The sequence below is a fragment of the Zootoca vivipara genome, chromosome 4, assembly GCF_965207765.1.
Source record: "Zootoca vivipara chromosome 4, rZooViv2.hap1.1, whole genome shotgun sequence".
Taxonomy (NCBI): Eukaryota; Metazoa; Chordata; class Lepidosauria; order Squamata; family Lacertidae; genus Zootoca; species Zootoca vivipara.
This window is the reverse complement of record NC_142587.1, coordinates 84,038,699-84,060,958: the sequence shown is the minus strand read 5'-3', so window position 1 is coordinate 84,060,958 and position 22,260 is coordinate 84,038,699. Positions and strand designations below refer to the sequence as shown.

The 22,260-nt window shown below is 45.8% G+C and overlaps 1 protein-coding gene across 5 annotated transcripts in view; it reads left to right on the top strand.

Moving 5' to 3' along the window:
* Positions 1-22,260, top strand: part of GRIA4 (glutamate ionotropic receptor AMPA type subunit 4) — a 230,668-nt gene that overhangs the window by 150,848 nt on the left and 57,560 nt on the right. For all 5 annotated transcript variants that reach the window (XR_015949708.1, XM_060273856.2, XM_060273855.2 and 2 more), the window contains 2 exons: positions 3,466-3,650; positions 20,408-20,461. Coding sequence is in view for 4 of the 5 variants with exons in the window: in XM_060273856.2 (XP_060129839.2) it covers positions 3,466-3,650; positions 20,408-20,461 (239 nt within the window). In the remaining variant the exon portion in view is untranslated. The remainder of the gene's footprint in view (positions 1-3,465; positions 3,651-20,407; positions 20,462-22,260) is intronic.

The following is a 22,260-nucleotide window of genomic DNA, read 5'->3' as shown; positions in this document are numbered from 1 at the left end:
ATATGCCTTGTATTCATGTAGCTCAAAACCCTTTATAAACATTAATTAATTAAAGCTCAAAATCTCCCCCTAAGCCAGAGAAGCGTAATCCCTGTTTATTTCTTTAAAATAATAATGATGGTGATATTATTAATGACTAATCTTATGACTATATAACACATAGCACAAATATGGGTTAAATATTTTACTCAGACCCATCATTGAGTAAATAGCCCATTTTGCACATAACGATTTGGCACTACATATATGAGCTGGGACAAACCCTCGCTTCCTCCTCATCCTGTGCTGTCAGAAAAAAGACCTGGCCAATGTTCAGTTTTGTTTTTGCAGAAGCTTCTTCGCTGTTGCATATGAATCAGAGCCATAGTTTATCACAAACTCTAGTCCATTTCAAACCAAGCCAGCTTTATAACACATGGTTTGCTATAAACCACAATCTCTGGTTTGTAAGCAGCGACAAGATTCTGTGAAACTGAAACTAATTGCTGGCAGAAGTTCTCCTCCTAGCAGCATGGGACAAAGAGAGAGGAGAAGAGTATTATGACCACCAAGGCTTTGCTCAGGCTTGTTCCATAGCACTAAATAATGGTTTCATGTTATGTGCAATCACAGCCAGTGGCCTGTCATTTTCTGGGATCCTCTCACCCACATGGTTCTTTGAGATTCAGGTAGGTAGCCATGTTGGTGTGACGCAGTCAAAATAAGAGACCAGCTAAGTGTGTTCTGGGTATAAGCTTTCGTGTGCATGCACACTTCTTCAGATGCCATTTTTTGAACTGTTTTGGTCATTTTTAGATTTGTGTGTTGTCTGAACCTTAACCACAAACTGTAGAAAACCTTGGTTACACCTTTTGGTTAAGGAGGAAAGAGCTTAACCATGAGCCTGAGTTCTGGTGACATGCTAGGCCAGGCATCCCCAAACTTTGGCCCTCCAGATGTTTTGGCCTACAACTCCCATGATCCCTAGCTAACAGGACCAGTGGTCAGGGAAGATGGGAATTGTAGTCCAAAACATCTGGAGGGCCAAAGTTTGGGGTTGCCTGTTGTAGATGGATAGTTCAGTTGGTTAGAGTGTTGTGCTGATAAAACCAAGGTTGCAGGTTCAGTCCCTGTAAGGGACAGATGCATATTCCTCCATTGTCGGGGGTTGGACTAGATCAGGCATCCCCAAACTTCGGCCCTCCAGATGTTTTAGACTACAATTCCCATCTTCCCCGACCACTGGTCCTGTTAGCTAGGGATCATGGGAGTTGTAGGCCAAAACATCTGGAGGGCCGCAGTTTGCGGATGCCTGTGCTAGGCCAATGTTTAGCTTAGCTGTCATGCTATGCTGAGATAAAAAACCAGAGAGAAGCAAAGTTTGGGGTGGGGGCGGGTTCTCCCCTGGAACCCATACATTTGCACATTCATGCAAGTCATGGTCTAGCTTAGCATTATGTGTGAACATGGCCAATGGATGCTTCAAGTGTGCATATTGTGTGGGGGGAAGATATCAACTGTTCGTTTGGTATATTAGCAAACTAAGTTGTTAATGAGCAGGTTTAAGATAGATGGCTTGATGCAGCAAAATAAATAAGTGCACAAAAATCGTACAAGAGTACTTCAGGCAGCTGTGCCAGGAGGGAAAGGCCTTTATCCAAAGATGATATGGCATTTTTAGATTCCTCCGCAACAGGAGGAATTTTATAGAAATAAAGAAAGTAGCAAACAGTGTCTTATTCTGCAACCAGCATTGCCTAAATCTGAGAATTAGAGTTTTGTGCATCTTCTAAAGGTACACTGTATAATTTGAGAGTCACATATAACATAATTTCCCCTCGATCATTAAAATCACTTATGGTATTTAGCCAGCTGAAATGCTGCCATTGGAATACATCCTCAAAATATCACTAAATTGAGATGCTATAATCATTATTTAAATATGGGAAATACTTAGGAATTCAGGCTGAACTCCTATGCAGCATGAGAAATGATAATACTGAATTACAGTACTTTATAGGGTTGCTGTAAGATTTACAGTACAACTAGATAATGTACGTGAAGTGTCCCTGGGCACTTGAAAATGTTATACAGATGTTGAGGCTTTTTTATTAATAGTATGATTTACGCTTACCTCGGAGTAAGTTTCATTGACTTTAATAAGACTTACTTCTGAATAAAATTACATTTATAGGATTGAGCTGCGCATTGGGGATGGCGAATATCTGTACCCCTGAGGACAACTCTGTTCTCCAAATACTAGTCCAGGTCCTGGAACGATCTGTAAAATGAAGTTGGTGTCACTTAGTGGCATGGACTTCACAGATATGAAGAACATGCACTTGGATGGAATGAGGTCATCGATTGGTGAGGAGAAAGTGAGCAGAGGAATAAACTGTTATTCCTCTAAACTCCCTCAAAGGCAGAGTGGCAGAGCGGAGGTCTGTCTTTCCAGGAGAGAAAATACACTATAAATGTATATAAAATACAGGTGGGGGTCTCTCACTCCCCCCCCCCCCTGCTTACAAGGGGAATTGTGAGCAAACTATGGAAACTTGTTTTTTCACTACATATTGACTAAAATTTGGTCAGATAAAGTTTTATGCCCGGACACACATCGGTAGGCTACCTGTGATTTAGGATGCAATGCAGGTGAAATCAGGGGTGCCAACTCCCACTGAAATCAAAAGAACATTTCTGTAACAAAAAATGTTTTTTTAAAAAAAATTCTTCCAGTAGCACCTTAGAGACCAACTAAGTTTGTCATTGGTGTGAGCTTTCGTGTGCATGCACACTTCTTTAGATATGGTATGAGTATATTGGTATGAATCATAGAGTTGGAAGAGACCACAAGGGCCATCCAGTCCAACCCCCTGCCAAGCAGGAAACACCATCAAAGCATTCTTGACATATGCCTGTCAAGCCTCTGCTTAAAGACCTCCAAAGAAGGAGACTCCACCACACTCCTTGGGAGCAAATTCCACTGCCGAACAGCTCTTACTGTCAGGAAGTTCTTCCTAATGTTTAGGTGGAATCTTCTTTCTTGAATGGTATGAAATGCACACATATTGGTATGAGTTTTCACATGCACACGAAAGCTCATACCATTGACAAACTTAGTTGGTCTCTAAGGTGCTACTGGAAGAAGAAGACATTTTATTTTGTTTCGACTATGCCAGACCAACACGGCTACCTACCTGTAACTATTTCTGTAACAGTGCCCTTTGGGTCCTGCGGGTTTCAGTGGGAATTAGGTTTGTGTGCCTGACTTTCTCTGGATTGCCCACACAATGAACTAAGGAGTCTTTAAAGGATTGACAGCCGCAGTATGTGTACATAATAAGGAGAGGAGAGAAAGCACAACATAGTAACTGTAAATCTTAACTCCTCACCAGCTCCGTAAGGAACTTGATGTTGATTAAACAGTCTTATGATCCACAGAATGCAAGGACTGTGTCATTAGTGTATTGTGTCCCTTTCTTTCAGGTTACTCAATACTTCAAGCTATTATGGAAACAGCAGGAGAAAAAAGCTGGCAAGTCAGCGCCATATGTGTGGAGAATTTTAATGATGCAAGCTACAGGCAGCTTTTAGAAGACTTGGACCGGAGACAGGAAAAGAAATTCGTAATAGATTGTGAAATAGAGAGGCTTCAGAATCTCTTAGAACAGGTAATGCCTGCTTTTAATGTCACTGCAAACACATTAGTGCGGCCCCTGAGGAGCGGCCTCTCTCCTCTGCCTTTCGTTTTTTTACCTTGCCAATCAAGGCCAGGACTGTTTTCATGATGCGCTTCCTCCCTCCACTCTTTTATACACAGCCTGGTGTTTACTCTACACCGCTGGATCCATTTGCACACTGATGTGAAGCTCCCACCAAGCAGCTTCTCAGTCCAGTAGGGAAAAAAGCGTCCCGCACACAGATACAGCAGGGGCACAGCTGATACTGCAAAAGGGAACTGAACCCACCCCATATCCTCTACAAGACTCGCCTGAAGCTCCCAGTGCTTTTGTCCAGCCAAACCCACATTCACTATCTATTTGTTTTATTGTTATATTTATATCCCGCCTTTCCTTCAAGGAGCTCAAGTTGCTACAAAGGTTCTCTCCCTCCCCATTTTATCCTTACAACAACCCTGAGGTGAGAGTTGGTGACCGGTCCAAAGTAACCCAGTGAGCTTCATGGCCCAGCGGGGATTTGAACCCTGCCCTTCTAGGCCCTAATCCAACACTCTAACCACTACACTACACTAGTCCTACACACTAGTGGACCTTGGCTGAGTAGAAGAGAGTGAAGGGGCAGACAAATGAGCTGCACCTCCCACTCCCTTGAACGCCCCTTCAGCCTTAATAATCTCTCTCTCTCTCTCTCTCTCTCACACACACACACACACACGGAGAGAGAGAGAGAGAGAGAGAGAGAGAGAGAGAGAGAGAGAGAGAGAGAGAGAGAGAGAGAAGGTCTGGGTTTAAATAAATCTACCTGTCATGATCACATCATTAATAAACTCTACCCAGAACAACAATAAGCAAAACTAAAATCAACTACAACTTAACCATTACCTAATCCTACACTGCTGCACCTAAACTCCACCAACCCTCTAGCGAAAGCATTATCCCAGCTGCCCTAACCACATGATAGTATCTGAAGAAGTGTGCATGCACACGAAAGCTCATACCAAAATATAAACTTAGTTGGTCTTTAAGGTGCTACTGAAGGAATTTTTTTATTTTGCACATGATAGGGGACAGGTTCCTTTTCCATTCCCCTCTTACTCACAACTAAAATTTGTTCTGTGTGGGAACAAGTTGTGGGACAAGCAACTCCAGAAACAGTTTTCCATTGTCAAAGGTCACTCAGAGGTGCTAGACACATGGAGCAGCAATTCTTCCATCTTTTTTCAAACTAGTGCACCATCACAGCTTGACTAAGGCCTTGTAAGCATTGCTGCTTCTCACACTCCAGGCAGGGGGGGGGGGTCATTTCTCTTTCCCCCCCTCCAAGACAGGCGTTCAGGCATGTTTCAGGTAAGTTTCTTGACCCAAGTTTTCTTCCATCTCATCCTTTCTGGGCTGATCACCTTAAGCTCAGCAATAGCCTCCTCCAGCTCAGCAAGATGTAGCACAAGATCAAAGACTTGGGGGTGCAGTCCTATGTTTGTTTATCTCGGGGTGCTTCAACCATCCTGCACCAAAACAGCCTTCCCCAACCTTCTCTGGAAATGCAGTGAGAGGCTGAGGCTTGTTTTGGAAATGCTTAGCCAAAGTATCATGGCCACTCACCTCCAAAGCAGCCTCCCCTAACCGTCCTCTCTCTCTCTTTCTCTTGGAGCTGGTGAGCAAGGTGGGAATATTCCCCATCATTACGCTGAGCTGGCTGAACCATTCAGGACAATCCCTGCCCTGAAGCCAGTTCTAGTCTGAAGATGAAAGCTGGAACCACCTTTGTCATCCTCACTGAGGAGCAATAAAACACTTGCTGAAATATAGCCTCCCTTCAAATCTACATTAGTTGCCCTGGTCTTCTGAGCAGATCAGTATACACCTGTGTGCTGACCAACAGGTATAGATGCTCATCGCTTGAAATTTGCTTATGTTGAACTGCACTTGCCATTTTAATAACCATCCCTGAGTTTAGAAATGTCCTTGTAAGGAGAGCTCTGCACTGTCCTTTTTTGGCTGTTCCCACCCTAAATAATTCCGTGTCATCATCACCCTTGGGCGCCTCACTGTTCCCAACGAACTCCACATCATTTATCAACAAGCTAGAAAGCCACAGCACCAGTATCACAATTAGGAGCTTTCGCATCTCCTCCCTGCCTGCATCACCTCAAATGCAGTGCTCCTTTTGTTGAGTCAGTCCACACATTCGGTTGCCAGTTCATAAACTCTATGGAAATCAAGTCTAGAGAAAGCAAGTATATGTAGATGTGAACCAGACTCGCAATCCAGACTAAGCTGCATTCAGATAACCTTAGAATAATTCACAAGGTCATAAATCATATGTATCTAATCCTCCTTGATTGAAAATTCTGTCAGAGCTGAAAACAAATGGGTACGTGAACCTTGGTTTCGTCAAAGTATTCTTTGCAGCAGCGCTGGTGAAGCAATGCCACCTAGTGGTGCTGCAGGCTATTTTGTTATGCTGCTGTTTTTATATTTGTTCACGGGGCATGCTTGAGGTATTTAACGCAGTTTCCTGCATAAGAAACAGACGTGCTGTGATTCTGAAGCTGTGCAAAAAGGCTTTCTGACCCCTTTGAAGACAGCTATAGAGATGAAGAAATTGGAGGGAAGTGATGTGGCAAATTTCGAAATTTAGGTGTTTCTACAACCATTGCAGAGACAACAATGGTACCACCATGGAAACAAATTTTGCACACTTGTTTGTTGTTGCAGGGCTCTGAATGTATTTTGAAGCACATTATACCTTAGAATCAAATCTCATTATCATTCTAAAAGAGAATGAAAATGATCTTTTTATAAAAAAAGAGAACAAATGTTTTCCACTGCAGCTGTTGATTTAAACAGTCCAGTGCCTCATTTTCACCATAGTATGAAGGGTAAATCTGCAAAGCTTTTGAATACCTGAGTATAAACTCATAGATCGATTGACTGATGACTATATGGCTTTTTATATATACACTGGCTGGGTTTGGACATCGTGCTAAACCATGGTTTGTTTGGCTTAGAACACACCCCAGCCAACTAGCTATGGTTCGTTTGGGACCAACAAATAAATCTGTGTGTTTCAGTAAAACCCAGTATCCTGACTTTAATCCTTATTGAAGGAATGCCCACAGCAGTAAGGACTTTGGTTCAGTAGGATTGGGGAGGAGAGAGCTAACAAAGAGGAGCTTTAGGATTGTGCTTTGCCCTGGAACCTTCCCCTTCCTTAGCTGCAATCATTTGCAATCACTTGTCTGCAACTGGGATCCTAGCTTCTTCAACAACCCATGGTGAAAGCAAATTATGGTGTAGTGTTGAATCTTAATGTGACTACTGTGACCCAAATCCTAGTGTCATGTGATAACAAGTGATCTACAGTCCAATCCTGCATAATAATAATAATAATAATAAGAATAATAAGAATAATAAGAATAAGAATAATAATATTTATACCCCGCCCATCTGGCTGGGTTTCCCCAGCCACTCTGGGCGGCTTCCAACAGAAATAGTAAAATACACTAATAAATGCATTCGCCCAGTTCAGTGGGATGGGACTCATGAAGTGAGCATTGCGCTATGGATATAAATGTCCCCCTGGAATCCTTGTATCATCCCTCAGCTTGCAGGCAGGATTCCCGTGCTAAAAGAGATGTGTGCACATCTAGTATTGATTTCCAAGAAATTAATATTGCACTATTTGTACAATTTGCACCCCTGAGTTTAATCTTTATAATTGGGCTTCTTGAACTGTGAATGGAACCTGTTCCTTCAACACAATTGATAGTCTTCACCCACCAAGAAGGATTGACGCATAATCCATCATGCTTGAAATCAATACGAGTTTTTGTCATTGACTTTAATGGAGTTAGAAGTCAGATTTCTATGGCAGGTGCCTCAAAATAGTGGCAAGGTTTGCGTTTAGTAAGAAGTCTTGAAAGTGCATTTTACGGTAATTGTTTGCAGAAAAAAAAATCTTGTTTATTACGTTTATATATCTCCCTTTCCCGGTCATAATTTTTTGAGATGTTTCAGATATCTTCTGCTAGCATCTAGTTTCCTTTCACATCAGACACTGGCTTGTAGGTGGAGGATCACATTCCTTCTTTAGGGCTTAGAAAACAACCTAAGTTGTGCCTGATGGATCAGGTTAATGGCCCATCTAGTCCAGAATCCTGTTCTCGCAGTGGCCAGCTAGATGCCCATGGGAAGCCCACAAGCAGAACCTGAGCACCCTCCCCACTTGTGATTCCCAGCAACTGGTTTTAAGAAGCCTATTCCTTCCAACAGTGGAGGGAAAACATAGCCTTCGTGGCTGGTAGGCAGGAATTTTCAGCAGCCAATAAGGTTTGTTTCCTCACTTTTTCCTTCCTGTACTTCTGGCATGATTCCAGTTTGCCCTACTGCTTTGTATAGCACTGGATAGATTGGATACAAAGGGCTGACCTATTAAGGGTATGGAATATTCTGCTGTAGTGCAGGGGTATAATATAAACGGCTTCCTTCCTTTGCACAGTAAACTCTTATGTACTATGGTAATACTTTCTCTGTTTGACAGTTCTGTATCACTTTTCTTACAAAGGAAGCTACATGAACTTTTGTGAATTAAATGGTAAAGATTTGCTTGACGGAAGAGTGCCGTGCTTGCAGGCTTTTTGATGATGGTGAAAAAATGTGTGTGTTTATTTTGAATAACATCAACATCATTTCCTTGGACTCCATTTTCTCCTCCAAAGGCAATAGCCATAAATATACTGAGCTCATCAATAAATTGTCTTATTTGGGCTCTTACAAACAGGAATTCGGGCCATGTTATGCAAGAACTATGAATGCCAATGGGATATATTGCAACTAACTTAACCATACGGTTATACACGTGACATAGAATAGGGTATTTGAAATGTTACAGTCACTCCTGCAATGGATATTTTGCCAGCAAACCTGCCTGAAGAACAGGGTTTTTTTGAGAGTCCAATATGTTCCCCAGCGTACACACCTTTGCTCATCTTCCTTGCTACCTGGTTGAGCTGCTGCTTCAGGAGCACCCCTTTCTGCGACTGCATATTATTCTTTCTGGCTGCCTAACACCAAGCCCATGAGGAATCCAGTGACCAGCGGGATGAAATCACAATCCCACGTAGGGAATCAGATGTGGTTACATGACAATGTCACTTGCAGCAAACAAAACTGAAATGTACTCGGAGTCGAGAGTGAATTTCATGCTCTTTATTCAGCTCATAGTCATCAAGGAGAAGAGGAGAAGAAGAATGGCTCTTTTCCCAAAACCATCTGCTTATATACATTATTTACACAATGGGCCTTGCGTGATTGGCTACTTCAGGGCTACACCTGTGGGCCAATTATATTGTGGATTGACTTCTGCCTGCAGCCTGATTGGCTGCTCCTACAGGCCAATCAGGTAGCAGATTCACTTCTGCCAGCCGCCTGATTGGCTGCTCCAGCAGGCCAATCAGGTTGCGGATTCACTTCCACCTGGAGTTGGATTGGGTAGCTCCCGCTGTTTCTGAATCCTATTGTTCTAGGATTCAGCTCAGTACATAACACCCCTCCCCTCTAAGTTCCAGTCCTGCCCGGGAAGTTGCATTCGTAGTCCCCAAGGTCTGCTGGCCGCCTCCGTGTGCGTTGTGGCCTGGGGTGTTCCTTGGTCAGGGGTTCTGGTTCTGGCTCGTGTTCCGAGGCTGCTGGCTGTGCCGGGGCTGTCTGGTCTGGCGCCACTGAACCACTAGGTTGTGGCTCTGGTTCCGGTGTCCTTCCAGCCTCGGGGCGCCCCTCTGTGCCTACTGCTTCTGCTTCCCCTGCCCACCCCTCTCGCTCTACAGGCCTCACTGCCCTGCTGTCCCCTTGGGACCCCTCTGTCCCGCTCTCCTCCCGGGTTCCTCCTGGGAATCGTCGCCGTAGCTGGTCGCAGTGGCGGCGCCAACATTGCCCCCCTTCCGTTAGTACCTCGTACGACACGGGACCGGTCACCTTGGTGACTGTGGCGGGTACCCATGCTGGGCCTGCCCCAAAATTCTTTGCGTACACTGCGTCCTGGGCCACAAATGTCCGGGGGTTCCTGCCTTTCCCCACCACTACCTCATCCTGAGCTCTGTCGGGGTGAAGTCGGTCCAGTCTAGTTGCAAGGCGCCGGCCCATTAGTAGTTCAGCTGGGCTCCGGCCCGTCGTTGTGCTTGGGGTGCTGTGCTGTGCTAGAAGAAATGCGGCAAGGCGGTATTCCCAGTCCCCTTGTGTCATGCGGCGGAGGCTGTCCTTGGTGGTCCGCACCATGCGCTCCGCTTGGCCATTGGTGGCAGGGTGGAATGGTGCTGAGCGGATGTGGCGGATGGCGTTCTGCGCTGTGAAGGTCTGGAACTCCTCTGACGTGAATGCGGTTCCATTGTCCGAGACGAGGGTGTCAGGGAGCCCGTGGGTTGCAAAAAGCTTACGTAGTACCCGGATGGCTGCCGCCGTAGAAGTGGACGGTACCAGTGCGACCTCCAGCCATTTGGTGTAGGAATCCACCACTATGAAGAATGTTTTTCCCTGGAAGGGGCCAGCGAAGTCCACGTGCAAGCGTGACCATGGATGTCGGGCGGACTCCCAGGGCTGGACTGGGGCCCTTGGGGGATCCGGGCGGGATTCTTGGCAGGTCTGGCAGTGTTGGACCCAGGCCTCTATCTCTCTGTCAATCCCCGGCCACCACACATAACTCCTGGCAAGGGCCTTCATCCTCACTACCCCTGGGTGTGTCTCGTGTAGGGCTGTGAGGACCCTTTTGCGGAGGGGCTGGGGAACAACAACCCTGCTTCCCCATAACAGGCACCCCTTGTGGGCCGACAGTTCATGTTTGCGGTTTGTGTAGCCAGCGAATTCTGGCCCGGGGCTGCTGCTGGGCCATCCTCGCCACACCCAGTCCAGGACCCGGGAGATGACCCTATCTTTTGTGGAATGGTGCGCAACTTCTTGTGCCTGAATGGGTCGGTCGGGAAGCAGCTCCAGGGTCATAACCTCTTGCGCAGGCGCTGGGTCGGGGCCTGTTTCTGGTAGTGGTAGCCTGCTGAGGGCATCTGCGTGGCCCATCGCCTTCCCAGGGCGGTGGATTAGTGCATACTGGTAGCCGGCAAGGAAAATTGACCACCTGAGGACACGTGGAGACAACACTTGGGGGGTCTGCTTCTCGGGGGCAAACAGGCCAAGCAACGGCTTGTGGTCAGTCACTATGGTAAAGGGCCGCCCGTACAAGAAATCATGGAATTTTTTTACGCCCTTCACGATTGCCAGACCCTCCTTGTCAATCTGTGAGTAGTTTCGTTCGGCTGCAGCAAGCGTCTGGGAGAAGTATGCCACCGGCACCTCTCTTCCATCCGGGAGTTGGTGTCCCAGGACAGCGCCGATGCCATAGGGAGAGGCGTCGCATGCCAGCACCACTGGCAGCCTCTCGTCGAAGTGTGCCAAGACCGAGTTCGAGACGAGCAAGTCCTTGACTGCCTGGAATGCGGCCCTTTGTCGCTGGCCCCACACCCAAGGGGCCCTTTTATCTAGGAGTCTGTGTAGGGGCTCCGCTACCGCTGCCTTATGCGGAAGAAAGGCATGGTAAAAGTTCAATAGTCCCAAGAATGACTGAAGTTCGGGCTTGCTCTTGGGCGCTGGGGCCTCACAAATGGCCCGTACCTTGTCACCGGTTGGATGGACCCCTTCTGCGTCCACCTTAAATCCCAGAAAGTCCACCTGCGGCACTCCCAGTAAACACTTTTCCCGCTTCACCTTGAGGCCCGCCGTCTGGAAACGGTGCAGGACGGAGCGGAGGCGGTCCTCAAATTCCTCTGGTGTGGGCCCGGCGATCAGTACATCATCGAAGAAGGGGGTGACGCCAGGAATCCCTTTAAGGAGAGAGTCCATTAGATTCTGGAATATGCCTGGTGCCACGCTAACGCCAAATTGCAGCCGCTTTACTCTGAATGCCCCTCTGTGCGTCACAATCGTCTGAGCCTCTGCTGTGGCTTCGTCCACAGGCAACTGTTGATACGCTTGGGCCAAGTCCAGTTTGCCAAAGATTTTTGACCCAGCCAGGGTGGCGAGGACATGGCTGACCACTGGCACTGGGTATGCATGGGCCGTGAGAGCCTTGTTTATGGTGCATTTGTAGTCTGCACAGATGCGGACCGAACCGTTAGGCTTGACGGGTGTGACAATTGGAGTTTCCCAGGGGGCGTTGGGCACCGGCTCCAGCACTCCTTGCTCCACGAGTCGGTCCAATTCCTCGTCTATGCGGGGTTTCAGGGCGAACGGGACCCGGCGGGCCTTGTGCCTGATGGGTCGTACCGCGGGGTCTAGCTGTAGGGCAATGGGGGGTCCTGTATATCGTCCCAATGCCCCATCGAAAACCCCTGGAAACTCTTTGCATATGGCGTCCACGTCCACTTGTAAGCTAGTGCGGTTCACCCCGGTAACGGCTAGCCCCAGAGGTCCAAACCATGCCAGTCCCAGTAAGCTAACGTAGGGGCCCTTAACTACCAGCAAGTCCAATTGTTGCTTTCGCCCTCGATATTGCACCCTGAAGGTCCCCACCCCCATTGTAGGGACCTTACGTTTCTGGAAGTCCCGGAGGGTGAATGGGGCCGGCCTTAGTTTGGGACCCCCATTAGGGCACAGTTCCCTTAATGTTCGGGCCGAGATTATGGATAGAGTTGAACCCGTGTCCAGCTCCATGCGGCATGGGGCTCCCTCTATCTGTACCTCTATATAAATTTTCTCTGTGCTGGGATGGGGCAACTGGAATACCTGGTAGTCCGTGATCTCCGTCGAGTTGCCTTGGTGCATGGTGCCGTGTGACCTGGGGCTCCTGGGTCGGTCATCTGATGCTTGTCGACGGGTGAGTCGAGCCCGACACACCCGGGCGATGTGTCCCAATTTTCTGCACTGCCTGCACTCTGCGTTGCGGAAACGACAGGTCCTCCTCTCGTGGTTCTCCCCGCAGCTTGCACAGTTCCCTCCTTCTCATCGAGGCTGCTGTGGTGTGTGTGCTGCTTGAGTGCGCCGCTGTACTCGGTGTACTTCCTCCCTGTCAGATTCGGATTCGTCGGTGAGGTCTTCGTGGTAGACCCTCGGTTGGGATGGCGGGGCCGGTCGTGCCTCTTGCGTTGACCTCTCGGCGGCTTCGGTTGCCAGGGCTTCCTCCAGAGCAATCTGGAACGTGAGGTCTTTTTTGGCGTAGAGGCGTCGTTGCAACATCTCGTCCCTCAGGCCACCGACGAGGCGGTCACGAAGCATGTTCTCCAACTCTGAGAAGTTGCAAAGCAGGGCGGCTTGGCGGAGGGAGGTCACAAACCCAGTTATGGTTTCCCCCGGGGCTTGCCGCTTTGCGTAGAAGGCATTTCGGCAAGCTACCACCGAGGGCTGTGGTGAGAAGTGCTCCTTCAGCCGTTCCATTATTGTTTTGTAAGAGACGGTAGCGACATCTCTAGGTGCAAGGAGAGCCCGGGCGATTTCAAACGTCTCCTCTCCACAGACGCTGAAGAATGTCGCCCTCTTCATGGCATCGTTGGTGACTTCTTTCGCTTGCAGGAGGAAGTTGAAACGGGCGGCGTACCCTTCCCAGTCTCCTGATGCTGGTTTGAATGGCGAGAAGCTGCTGTCGGTTGCCATTCTGGGTTCCTTGGGTCCTGGAGCTGAAGCCTGGATGCACGGTGCGATGCAGCAGTGCAGCAGGTGACGGTGCTGCGGTGCAGTGCGTGGTGGCGGTCAGCTCAGCAGGATCCCACCTTCGTCGCCAGTGAAATGTACTCGGAGTCGAGAGTGAATTTCATGCTCTTTATTCAGCTCATAGTCATCAAGGAGAAGAGGAGAAGAAGAATGGCTCTTTTCCCAAAACCATCTGCTTATATACATTATTTACACAATGGGCCTTGCGTGATTGGCTACTTCAGGGCTACACCTGTGGGCCAATTATATTGTGGATTGACTTCTGCCTGCAGCCTGATTGGCTGCTCCTACAGGCCAATCAGGTAGCAGATTCACTTCTGCCAGCCGCCTGATTGGCTGCTCCAGCAGGCCAATCAGGTTGCGGATTCACTTCCACCTGGAGTTGGATTGGGTAGCTCCCGCTGTTTCTGAATCCTATTGTTCTAGGATTCAGCTCAGTACATAACAAAAACCCTCGCATTGTCCTCATTCTGAATGGAGAGTGGAGTTGAAGCTCCGCCTGTCATGTTGCCACAAGAAGCAACCAGGCTGATTGTGCCTGCCTTGCTGTACTGAAGTGGCTTTTTCATCACTCTTTGACCCTGTTGCCTCAGGATAGGCTGGTACCTTCCCTTTTCTCCGGGTAAAACTGTCAGGGTTGTTGTGACTACTCCTGAGTAACGACCTTCCACATGCTTGTCATTCAGAAGTCTTTATTAGTGCACATTATTTACAGTGTAGTGAGCTGTTGGTTTCATGTCTCCTCATTCCGAATCAGAATCCGGCACTGCCCCCTTCCGCGATTTGGACCAACATAAAAGCCTCGGGACAGTGAATCTCCTCCCTTTTCTCCTCCTCCTCAATTCCGGTGTCAGGGGGGAAGGGTCTGCGGTCTGCCTGATTCCTCTCCTCTCTTTCCCTCTCCCTCTCTTCCTGCCTGTGGAGCAGGGGCTCTTGGATGTTGCCAGAGGTCTGGCACTCCCTTTCCGTCTCCTGACTTTCCTCATCCGCCCCTTCGCTTTCATGACTGCTTGGAGATGGGCTGCTTCTGATGAGGGGGGGGGGGCTGTTCTCTATAAGCCCTTCCCCTTACAAAAACCTTTGGTGCTGCCCCTGAAAGATTAGTAAAAGATTGGGGGTGCTTTGGAGGGAGACAAAGAAACCTTCCACTGAAATCACAACTCAGCACTACTTGCAATGACTCATTCAAATGCTGATTCCAGTGCAAAATATGCTGCTGTTTGTGTTTTTGGTTTTTTAAAAAATGTTTCTCAGCAGCCCACCTGGCAGTGTCCATCTGTGTACCACCTGTCAGGGAAGTAGGCTTCTGACCTCTTGGCGTAGTGTGATGTTTTAGCAGTTTTGCTGCATTTTGTCGTGCAAACTTTTGCCACACTTAAGAAGGTGCCTTCTCAACCGCTCCACCTTACCAAAATTCTGCTCCTCTGCCCTTGAATTTTCCAATTCCCTTGCAGAAAATCACTTTTATCCTGATCCGTTTCAAAAGCTTGCTTGCTTGCTTATATGGACCAAATTGGACCTAACTGGGCGTGAATCTGTTCCCATAGAAATGACCATCTGATTTTTGAAAATAGACTTAACTTCTTTGCTAATCAGCTCCATTGATAATGCGATAGCAGGTATAAATTAATTAACTCCCACTCTTCTGCCCCAATATATCTACACACATAATTATCAATAATTACTTAGTAGACCTTTCATTTCGTCTCCAGTTACACAGTCATAATGAAAACAACCCACAGATTCTGAATTGAAAGTATAAATGGAAATGAATGTTAAGAGATCCATCCACTTTGCACAAATATTTGGTGCTCTATTGTAGAGAGGCAAAAAACCCTGTTAATCTAAAAAACTTTTCTGTTAAAACTCAGATTTGATTGGTAACTTCTTTATGTAATGTTGTATGCATGTGCCTAATGGAAAAACACACAAAGAACATCCCTCTTAGCTGTATTTTCCTAGAAGAATGACTGTTTGTAACAAAAGAAGTTACAGACAATAATGGGCTTGAGGATCGATTAATGCAATGTCTTCCCAAAAATGTCCTGCAAAAAACCCTAAAATGGCAAGTTCTTCCAAGTCTATTGGCCCCAGATCAACATCAGTACTCCAATCCATTGCTGTCTGCAATGTTTAGCCAATGGCCCCAAGACAAAGAACACGATGAGTTTGGTGGGGGAGCAAAGAATCATAGAGGATGGTTGGGCAGAAGATAGCTAAGTGGTCCATGGTCCGTGCAAAGGTATGGGGAATCTTTTTCAGTAGAAAGGAATTCCCTTCTGGGCAGCCTTCTAGGTCCACATGCTAGGCAAAACACAAAGGGTGCAAGGCAGGACTGGTAGGGGATGTGGCCTGGCTAGAGGGGCTGTGGTTAGGGATAGGGTATAGCCTGGGAAGATTAACAAGGGCCAGATAGAGAGGGATGATACAGGGGCGAATACAGTTTCCTTATTACTGGCATATGCCATAATAAACATTTTAGGGTGGGATTAACCTAATGAATGCCACCTATGGAGGCCTTGCACAAGGACTTCTGCTTGCACAGCAAGGCTTCCCCCTACCACTCCCCCCACACCCCTGCACCTCCCAAAAATTAACTTGGCATGGAGTTTAGGAGAACTGCACAAACAGCACAAGGGAGAAGGAGAGGGGGGTCATTCTGTCTGCCAGGCTGTAGTGCTTCTGCAAAAAGGATGTTCTTCATAGCATGGTGTTGAATCCCTCCCTCTAACTTGTTGCTAAATTCTTTGTGGTACATCAGCGTTGGTTTTTTGGTTTTGTTTTGTTTTTCTTTGCTAGTCATGGTAATAATAATAATAATAATAATAATAATAATAATAATAATAATAATTTATTATTTATACCCCGCCCATCTGGCTGGGCTTCCCCTGCCACTCTGGGCGGCTTCCAACAAACATTACAATACATCAAATATCACAGATTAAAAATTCCCCTAAACAGGGCTGCCTTTAGGTATTTTCTAAATGTCAGGTAGTTGTTTATCTCTCTGACCTCTGGTGGGAGGGTGTTCCACAGGGCGGGTGCCACTACCGAGAAGGCCCTCTGCCTGGTTCCCTGTAACTTTGCTTCTCGCAGTGAGGGAACCGCCAGAAGGCCCTCGGCGCTGGACTTCAGTGTGTGTCCGGGCAGAACAATGGGGGTGGAGATGCTCCTTCAGGTATACTGGACCGAGGCCATTTAGGACTTTAAAGGTCAACACCAAAAGCAACACTTTGAATTGTGCTCAGAAACGTACTGGGAGCCAATGTAGGTTATGTGGTCTTGGCGGCCGCTCCCAGTCACCAGTCTAGCTGCCGCATTCTGGATTAGTTGTTGTTTTCGGGTCACCTTCAAAGGTAGCCCCACATAGAGCGCATTGCAGTAATCCAAGCGAGAGATAACCAGAGCATGCACCACTCTGGCGAGGCAGTCCACAGGCAGGTAGGGTCTCAGCTTGCGTACCAGATGGAGCTGATAGACAGCTTCCCTGGACACAGAATTGATCTGCGCCTCCACGGACAGCTGTGAGTCCAGAATGATGCATTGGTGACTCAACCTTAATGTTCTTAAGCAAAAATGTAGGATTGCTGAACTCAGCTTAGTTATGCCTTGACCCTGATTGAGCATAATGGTTAAAAGATTGAACTTCAAATGAGAAAGTTCCCAGTTAGAATCTTGTCTTTGCTGTGACTTCACTGGGCAGCTTTAAGTAAGCAAGCTCTCTCTCTTTCTCCATCCTTCCTCCACCTCCTTATCCACACATACACACTGGAACATGGGGGAAATAATCCTTACCCAACCTTTATAGAATGTTGCAAGGATTAATGCACGTGAGGCACTTTCGATACTAGTATATGATCATTTCCATGTACAGTGGCAAATGCTTACAAGGTTTGGGCAAGTGCAGAGGCAGAGCTTAGCAATATGTCTATGTCCAAAAAAGAGAGAGAAGAAGGCACAATCTTTGCCTCTTGCTTTTCTAGTAATTGGCTTTAAAGAAAGCAAGTGTGTGCTTTTTCTGATTGATTGACAATCCTATGAAGCAGGCTGTTGCTTAGAAAAGCTCATATCACAAAATATTTGTTAGCCTTTATGGTGCCAAAATACTGCTGTATGTTCTAGCCTTTGGCTGGAACAATAAACTTACATTATAACTTGGCCTAAAGAACTCTAATGAGAAGGATTATTATAAGGTAAAGGGACCCCTGACCATTAGGTCCAGTCATGACCGACTCTGGGGTTGCGCGCTCATCTCGCATTATTGGCCAAGGGAGCCGGCGTATAGCTTCCAGGTAATGTGGCCAGCATGACAAAGCCGCTTCTGGCGAACCAGAGCAGCTCATGGAAACGCCGTTTACCTTCCCGCTGTAGCGGTTCCTATTTATCTACTTGCATTTTGACGTGCTTTCGAACTGCTAGGTTGGCAGGAGCTGGGACCAAACAACGGGAGCTCACCCCGTCACAGGGATTCGAACCGCCGACTTTCTGATCAGCAAGCCCTAGGCTCAGTGGTTTAACCACAGCGCCACCTGGGTCCCCCTAATGAGAAGGATTATTATAGTTGATGTTTAAAACAACTGCAGGCTTAGCAGTGGTTATAACAGCGGTGACATAAAGGCCTCGTAGTTGATGTTCACATTATTAAAAAAAAAAACACAAATCCTTCGTTAAAATAGGAATAGAAAGCCATAATGAAACGTACATGCACGTATCCAAATATAAAAGTCAGCGAGCATATCTAGGATAAAATAGCGATAGCTGAGATTTCAGTTAAGTAAACGAGAATTTTGTAAAAAGCCATCTGCATAAACCCACAGGGGAAAGATCAATCGGGAACCATGTACAAAAGCATTCTTCCTCAGAGCATCTCCCAGCAGGGCATCACCCCACCTGAGGAGAGCTTTGGAGATGTGCATCAGCCCACTGATAGCCAGTGCAACCCACACTTTTACAGGAAACTTGCTGAAAGCGTACTTGTTAATGCTTTTTGATATGTCCTTTGTATCTCCCCTTTCCCATATAACTAGGTGCTTTCTTTGTAAACGTAACACTCTAGCCTGCCTCTGCATTTGGTGGGGAGGCAGGGAGAGTTACTGTCTTCCAGTTATGAATACACTGCCAGTTGTATTCTGGCTAGGGCTTCTGCTTTTTATCTTGGAATGAAAACTATCAACAGGCACCTCAATGCCAGCTGCTTCCTCCAATGAACCCGTAAAACCTGTTGTATTGCAGCCTTTCTCCAAAGGCTAACTTCAACGCTACTGCATTGGTACTGAATGTTCGCCTGCACTCAGTGAATCATCTTTTTTTTCCCTCCCTCAAAGGCTTTTAAAATACTTTGTGGATGCCTTTGTGAAAGGTTTATCTTTGCTTCAGGTGCTGCATAGAAATCTCATCACTTTCCATGTATATATTGTTGCTGTTCCTGCCACAATATTGCCACTCTAGTCTCAACCTTCTACTTGTGAAAAGCCCCCATGCCCCTTACAAATTTATAACACAGCAAGTCTTCCTTTTTATCTAGGCAGTGGATATGCCACACAGTCGTACAGGAGAAACCTCAGCAACATTGTCATTTGTTATGGGAGGCAGTATGTTTCAACAGGTGTTTAACTTGAATATGTCTCTACAAAATAGCAGACTGGTGAGCTTTCTGGGGTAGGCAGAATGCCTGGAAACCACCAACCCCCCCCCATTCTAATGCCTGGATCCAGCAAAGATTCAACTGCTGGAATAGACAGGCCAGCCTGGTAATTGCCTGGGAGATGAGCCATTAAGAAAGACAAAGGGAAGGTAATGGCCCATTTGGAAAAACCATTAAGAAGGTAAAGTCTGTGCCAGATGGCAGTTTGGTGAAGCCCATCCTCTAGCTCTGAGTTAGTCTGGAAAACAAAGAAGAGTTTTGGAAGGAGAGTCTTTAGAATTGGCTGGGAGGTGACAAAGGGGAAAGTGGTTGCAGTCTGTAAAAGTCAGCAAGCTGCTGAGAGTGTCAGAGCCATGGCTGAAGTCAGTTTGAATTCAAAGTTGCTGATACAGGAGAAGCAAGACCCTCTTGAGGTGATAATGCTGTGGGCCCCTTTATCATGGCTCAGGTTGTATATATGTGTAAATAAAATATATCCTAAAGACACCATAGTCTCGCTGTACCTTATTTCCAAAAGGAAACAGGAATCCTGAGCTTCTAAAACTCACTGGAATCTCACACCACTCATAGATTGTGGGTGGCATCTCACAATACTTAAAGGAAAGAGTTGTTTTGTTTTGAGGGATCCATATTAATTTATTCCTGTGTTTAAGGAACGGTACCTTGCCTTTTGACTTATAAGACTCTTGTGGCAGTTTACAAAAAAACAAACAATGTTTTTAAAACCAGTAAGATACAAAAAACAGCAGAATAAAACAGAGCAGCAGAAAAAAATTAACCATAGTTAAAGCAGGAGTTAAGGTGTAATAAAATAGAAAGGTGCAAAATAATATTTTACAAATGACCAAAAGTGTCTACAGGGCTGATGGCAACTCAATGGATGATCCAGATTTGAATTCACATGCCCATGTTTATGTGGTTTTGATATGATGGTTTCATCTCATTGATTGGGTGGAGTGAGGGAAGTTGATGGCTTGTACAATAAATTCTCTGGCATATCTTCATTTACAAGGAACTCTTGACTTTCTCTGTAGATCTGTCTGCTCTGATTTTGAGGAACTTTGGTTGACCTTGCTTTAGGACAAACCTGGACATTTTCTGCTATACTCCTTTGATAGCTTTTTCAACCTGCACTTCTGTAACTAGTTGCAAACTGATCCTCCAAAGGTAGCGTTCGCGTGGCTAGTGAAACAGAGAGTGAAAAACACAGAAACGTGGCAGAAATTTAATTCACATTTGGGATTATTTGAGCTCTTTTCCAACATCTAGGCACTGAAATTGTCAGGTACCTTTGTAATGTTGATGAAGAGGTAAAACAATCTCAACATTATGTTACCCAAATTATATGTCATAAGCGATACCCACTGTTTGAAGTAATGTTGTATCCATTGGTCTCTTTCTTTCCTTCTTCCTACAGATTGTGAGTGTTGGAAAGCATGTTAAAAACTATCATTACATCCTTGCAAACCTGGTAAGAACATTTTTTTTATGAATTAACCGTGCTTGGGTGGCAAAATCCTTCATGGCCTTATTAAATTGAGATTGTGCAGTCAAAAAGAGTGAGATAAGGTTGGCTCATTGGGGATCAGAATATCTCACAGATAGTTTTGCTCCTGGGATAAAGCAACTGAGGGAGAGTTGATGCATCAAGGCTTCCTCCACTGACTTGGTTGAAACCATATGACTACTCACCTACTGGAATTGTCCCCATTAGCATGCGCACACACACACACACACACACACACACACACGGTTGCATCAAAGGTGACTAGCTCATTGTAACAGTTACGTAACATTATATATTAATTGGTATCTGAATTTGCTTTTCCCCCCTTTCTCTTTGCACTCCCTTTTCTGCTCAAGTTTATCTCTATTTAGGTTGTATGCTATTGTTTTAAATTGTAAATCACCTTGAATGTATCGGAAGAGAGATGGGATGCAAATGTAGCAAAGACATGGGTACATAAATAAATGTACTCTGCGTGGTGTAGTGTAAGGCTGGTAGACTCGTAATCTGGTGAACCGGGTTCACGTCCACATGCAGCTGCTGGGTAACCTTGGGCTAGTCACACTTCTCTGAAGTCTCTCAGCCTCACTCACCTCACAGAGTGTTTGTTGTGGGGGAGGAAGGGAAAGGAGAATGTTAGTTGCTTTGAGACTCCTTAGAGTAGTGATAAAGCGGGATATCAAATCCAAACTCCTCCACCTCCTCCTCCTCCTCCTCCTCCTCCTCCTCCTCCTCCTCCTCCTCCTCCTCCTCCTCCTCCTCCTCTTCGGCACAATCCCATTGTTCTTAGTTATAATGATTACAGAATTCAGTCCAAAGACAAGAAGTAACAGAAAAACAGCATTCCAACCATAACAAGATGGCATAACAGCAAACCACAGCCATTTCTTCATTCTGTACTTGCATACAGAAATACCAGATTCTGCTGCAAAAACTTCCAAGTACTCCAGCTACAGAAAAATATTCACTAGGAAAATGCAATTGTTTCCACTGTTATTTATTTCACCCTGGTGGGATTACTCTTAACTGCAGGCACCAGTAAGTCTTTTGAGCTGAATATCTTGCTATTGTCTGTGAACATTTAGTTGGAACATGTTTGGCTCATCATCTGGAATGGGGAAGAGATCTGTAGTGCTGTACTGTGTACTGTGTACTGTACTGTGTAGCCACAGTAGCTGGTACTGAAGGACTTAGTTTTTGTTGCAATAGATTTCATTCTTAAGTACTTGTATTTTGTTTAAAGTATATTGTAATCACAAGTACTGGGGTTTAGCTGGCAGGTCATGTGAAAAGGATCTAGGCCTAGGGGGTTTAGCTGACAAATAACTAAATATGATCCAGTCACTATAAAGGCTAATAATGCAACTCTCATCAAGAGAAATATGATATCCAGATCAAAAGAAGTAATGCTAGTGTACAGGTGAAACTCGAAAAATTAGAATATCGTCGAAAAGTGCATTTATTTCAGTAATGCAACTTATTATTTTTTTATTTTAATTTTTACAAATGCTTTCTTTTGGAAATTTCACAGCAATAAAACAAATAGTTACAATAATACAAAAATAAACATTGCTATTACATTTCATTAATTACATTCCATTTATAATTGACCCCCCTAACGACAAATAATTGCAATTACAACAAATAAAGGCTTGACTTATCTTGCTTTGCATGTCATGCATCTATCTCATATATTGGTTTCACCTTTTACGTTGCATTACTGAATTAAATGCCCTTTTCAACGATATTCTGATTTTCAGAAT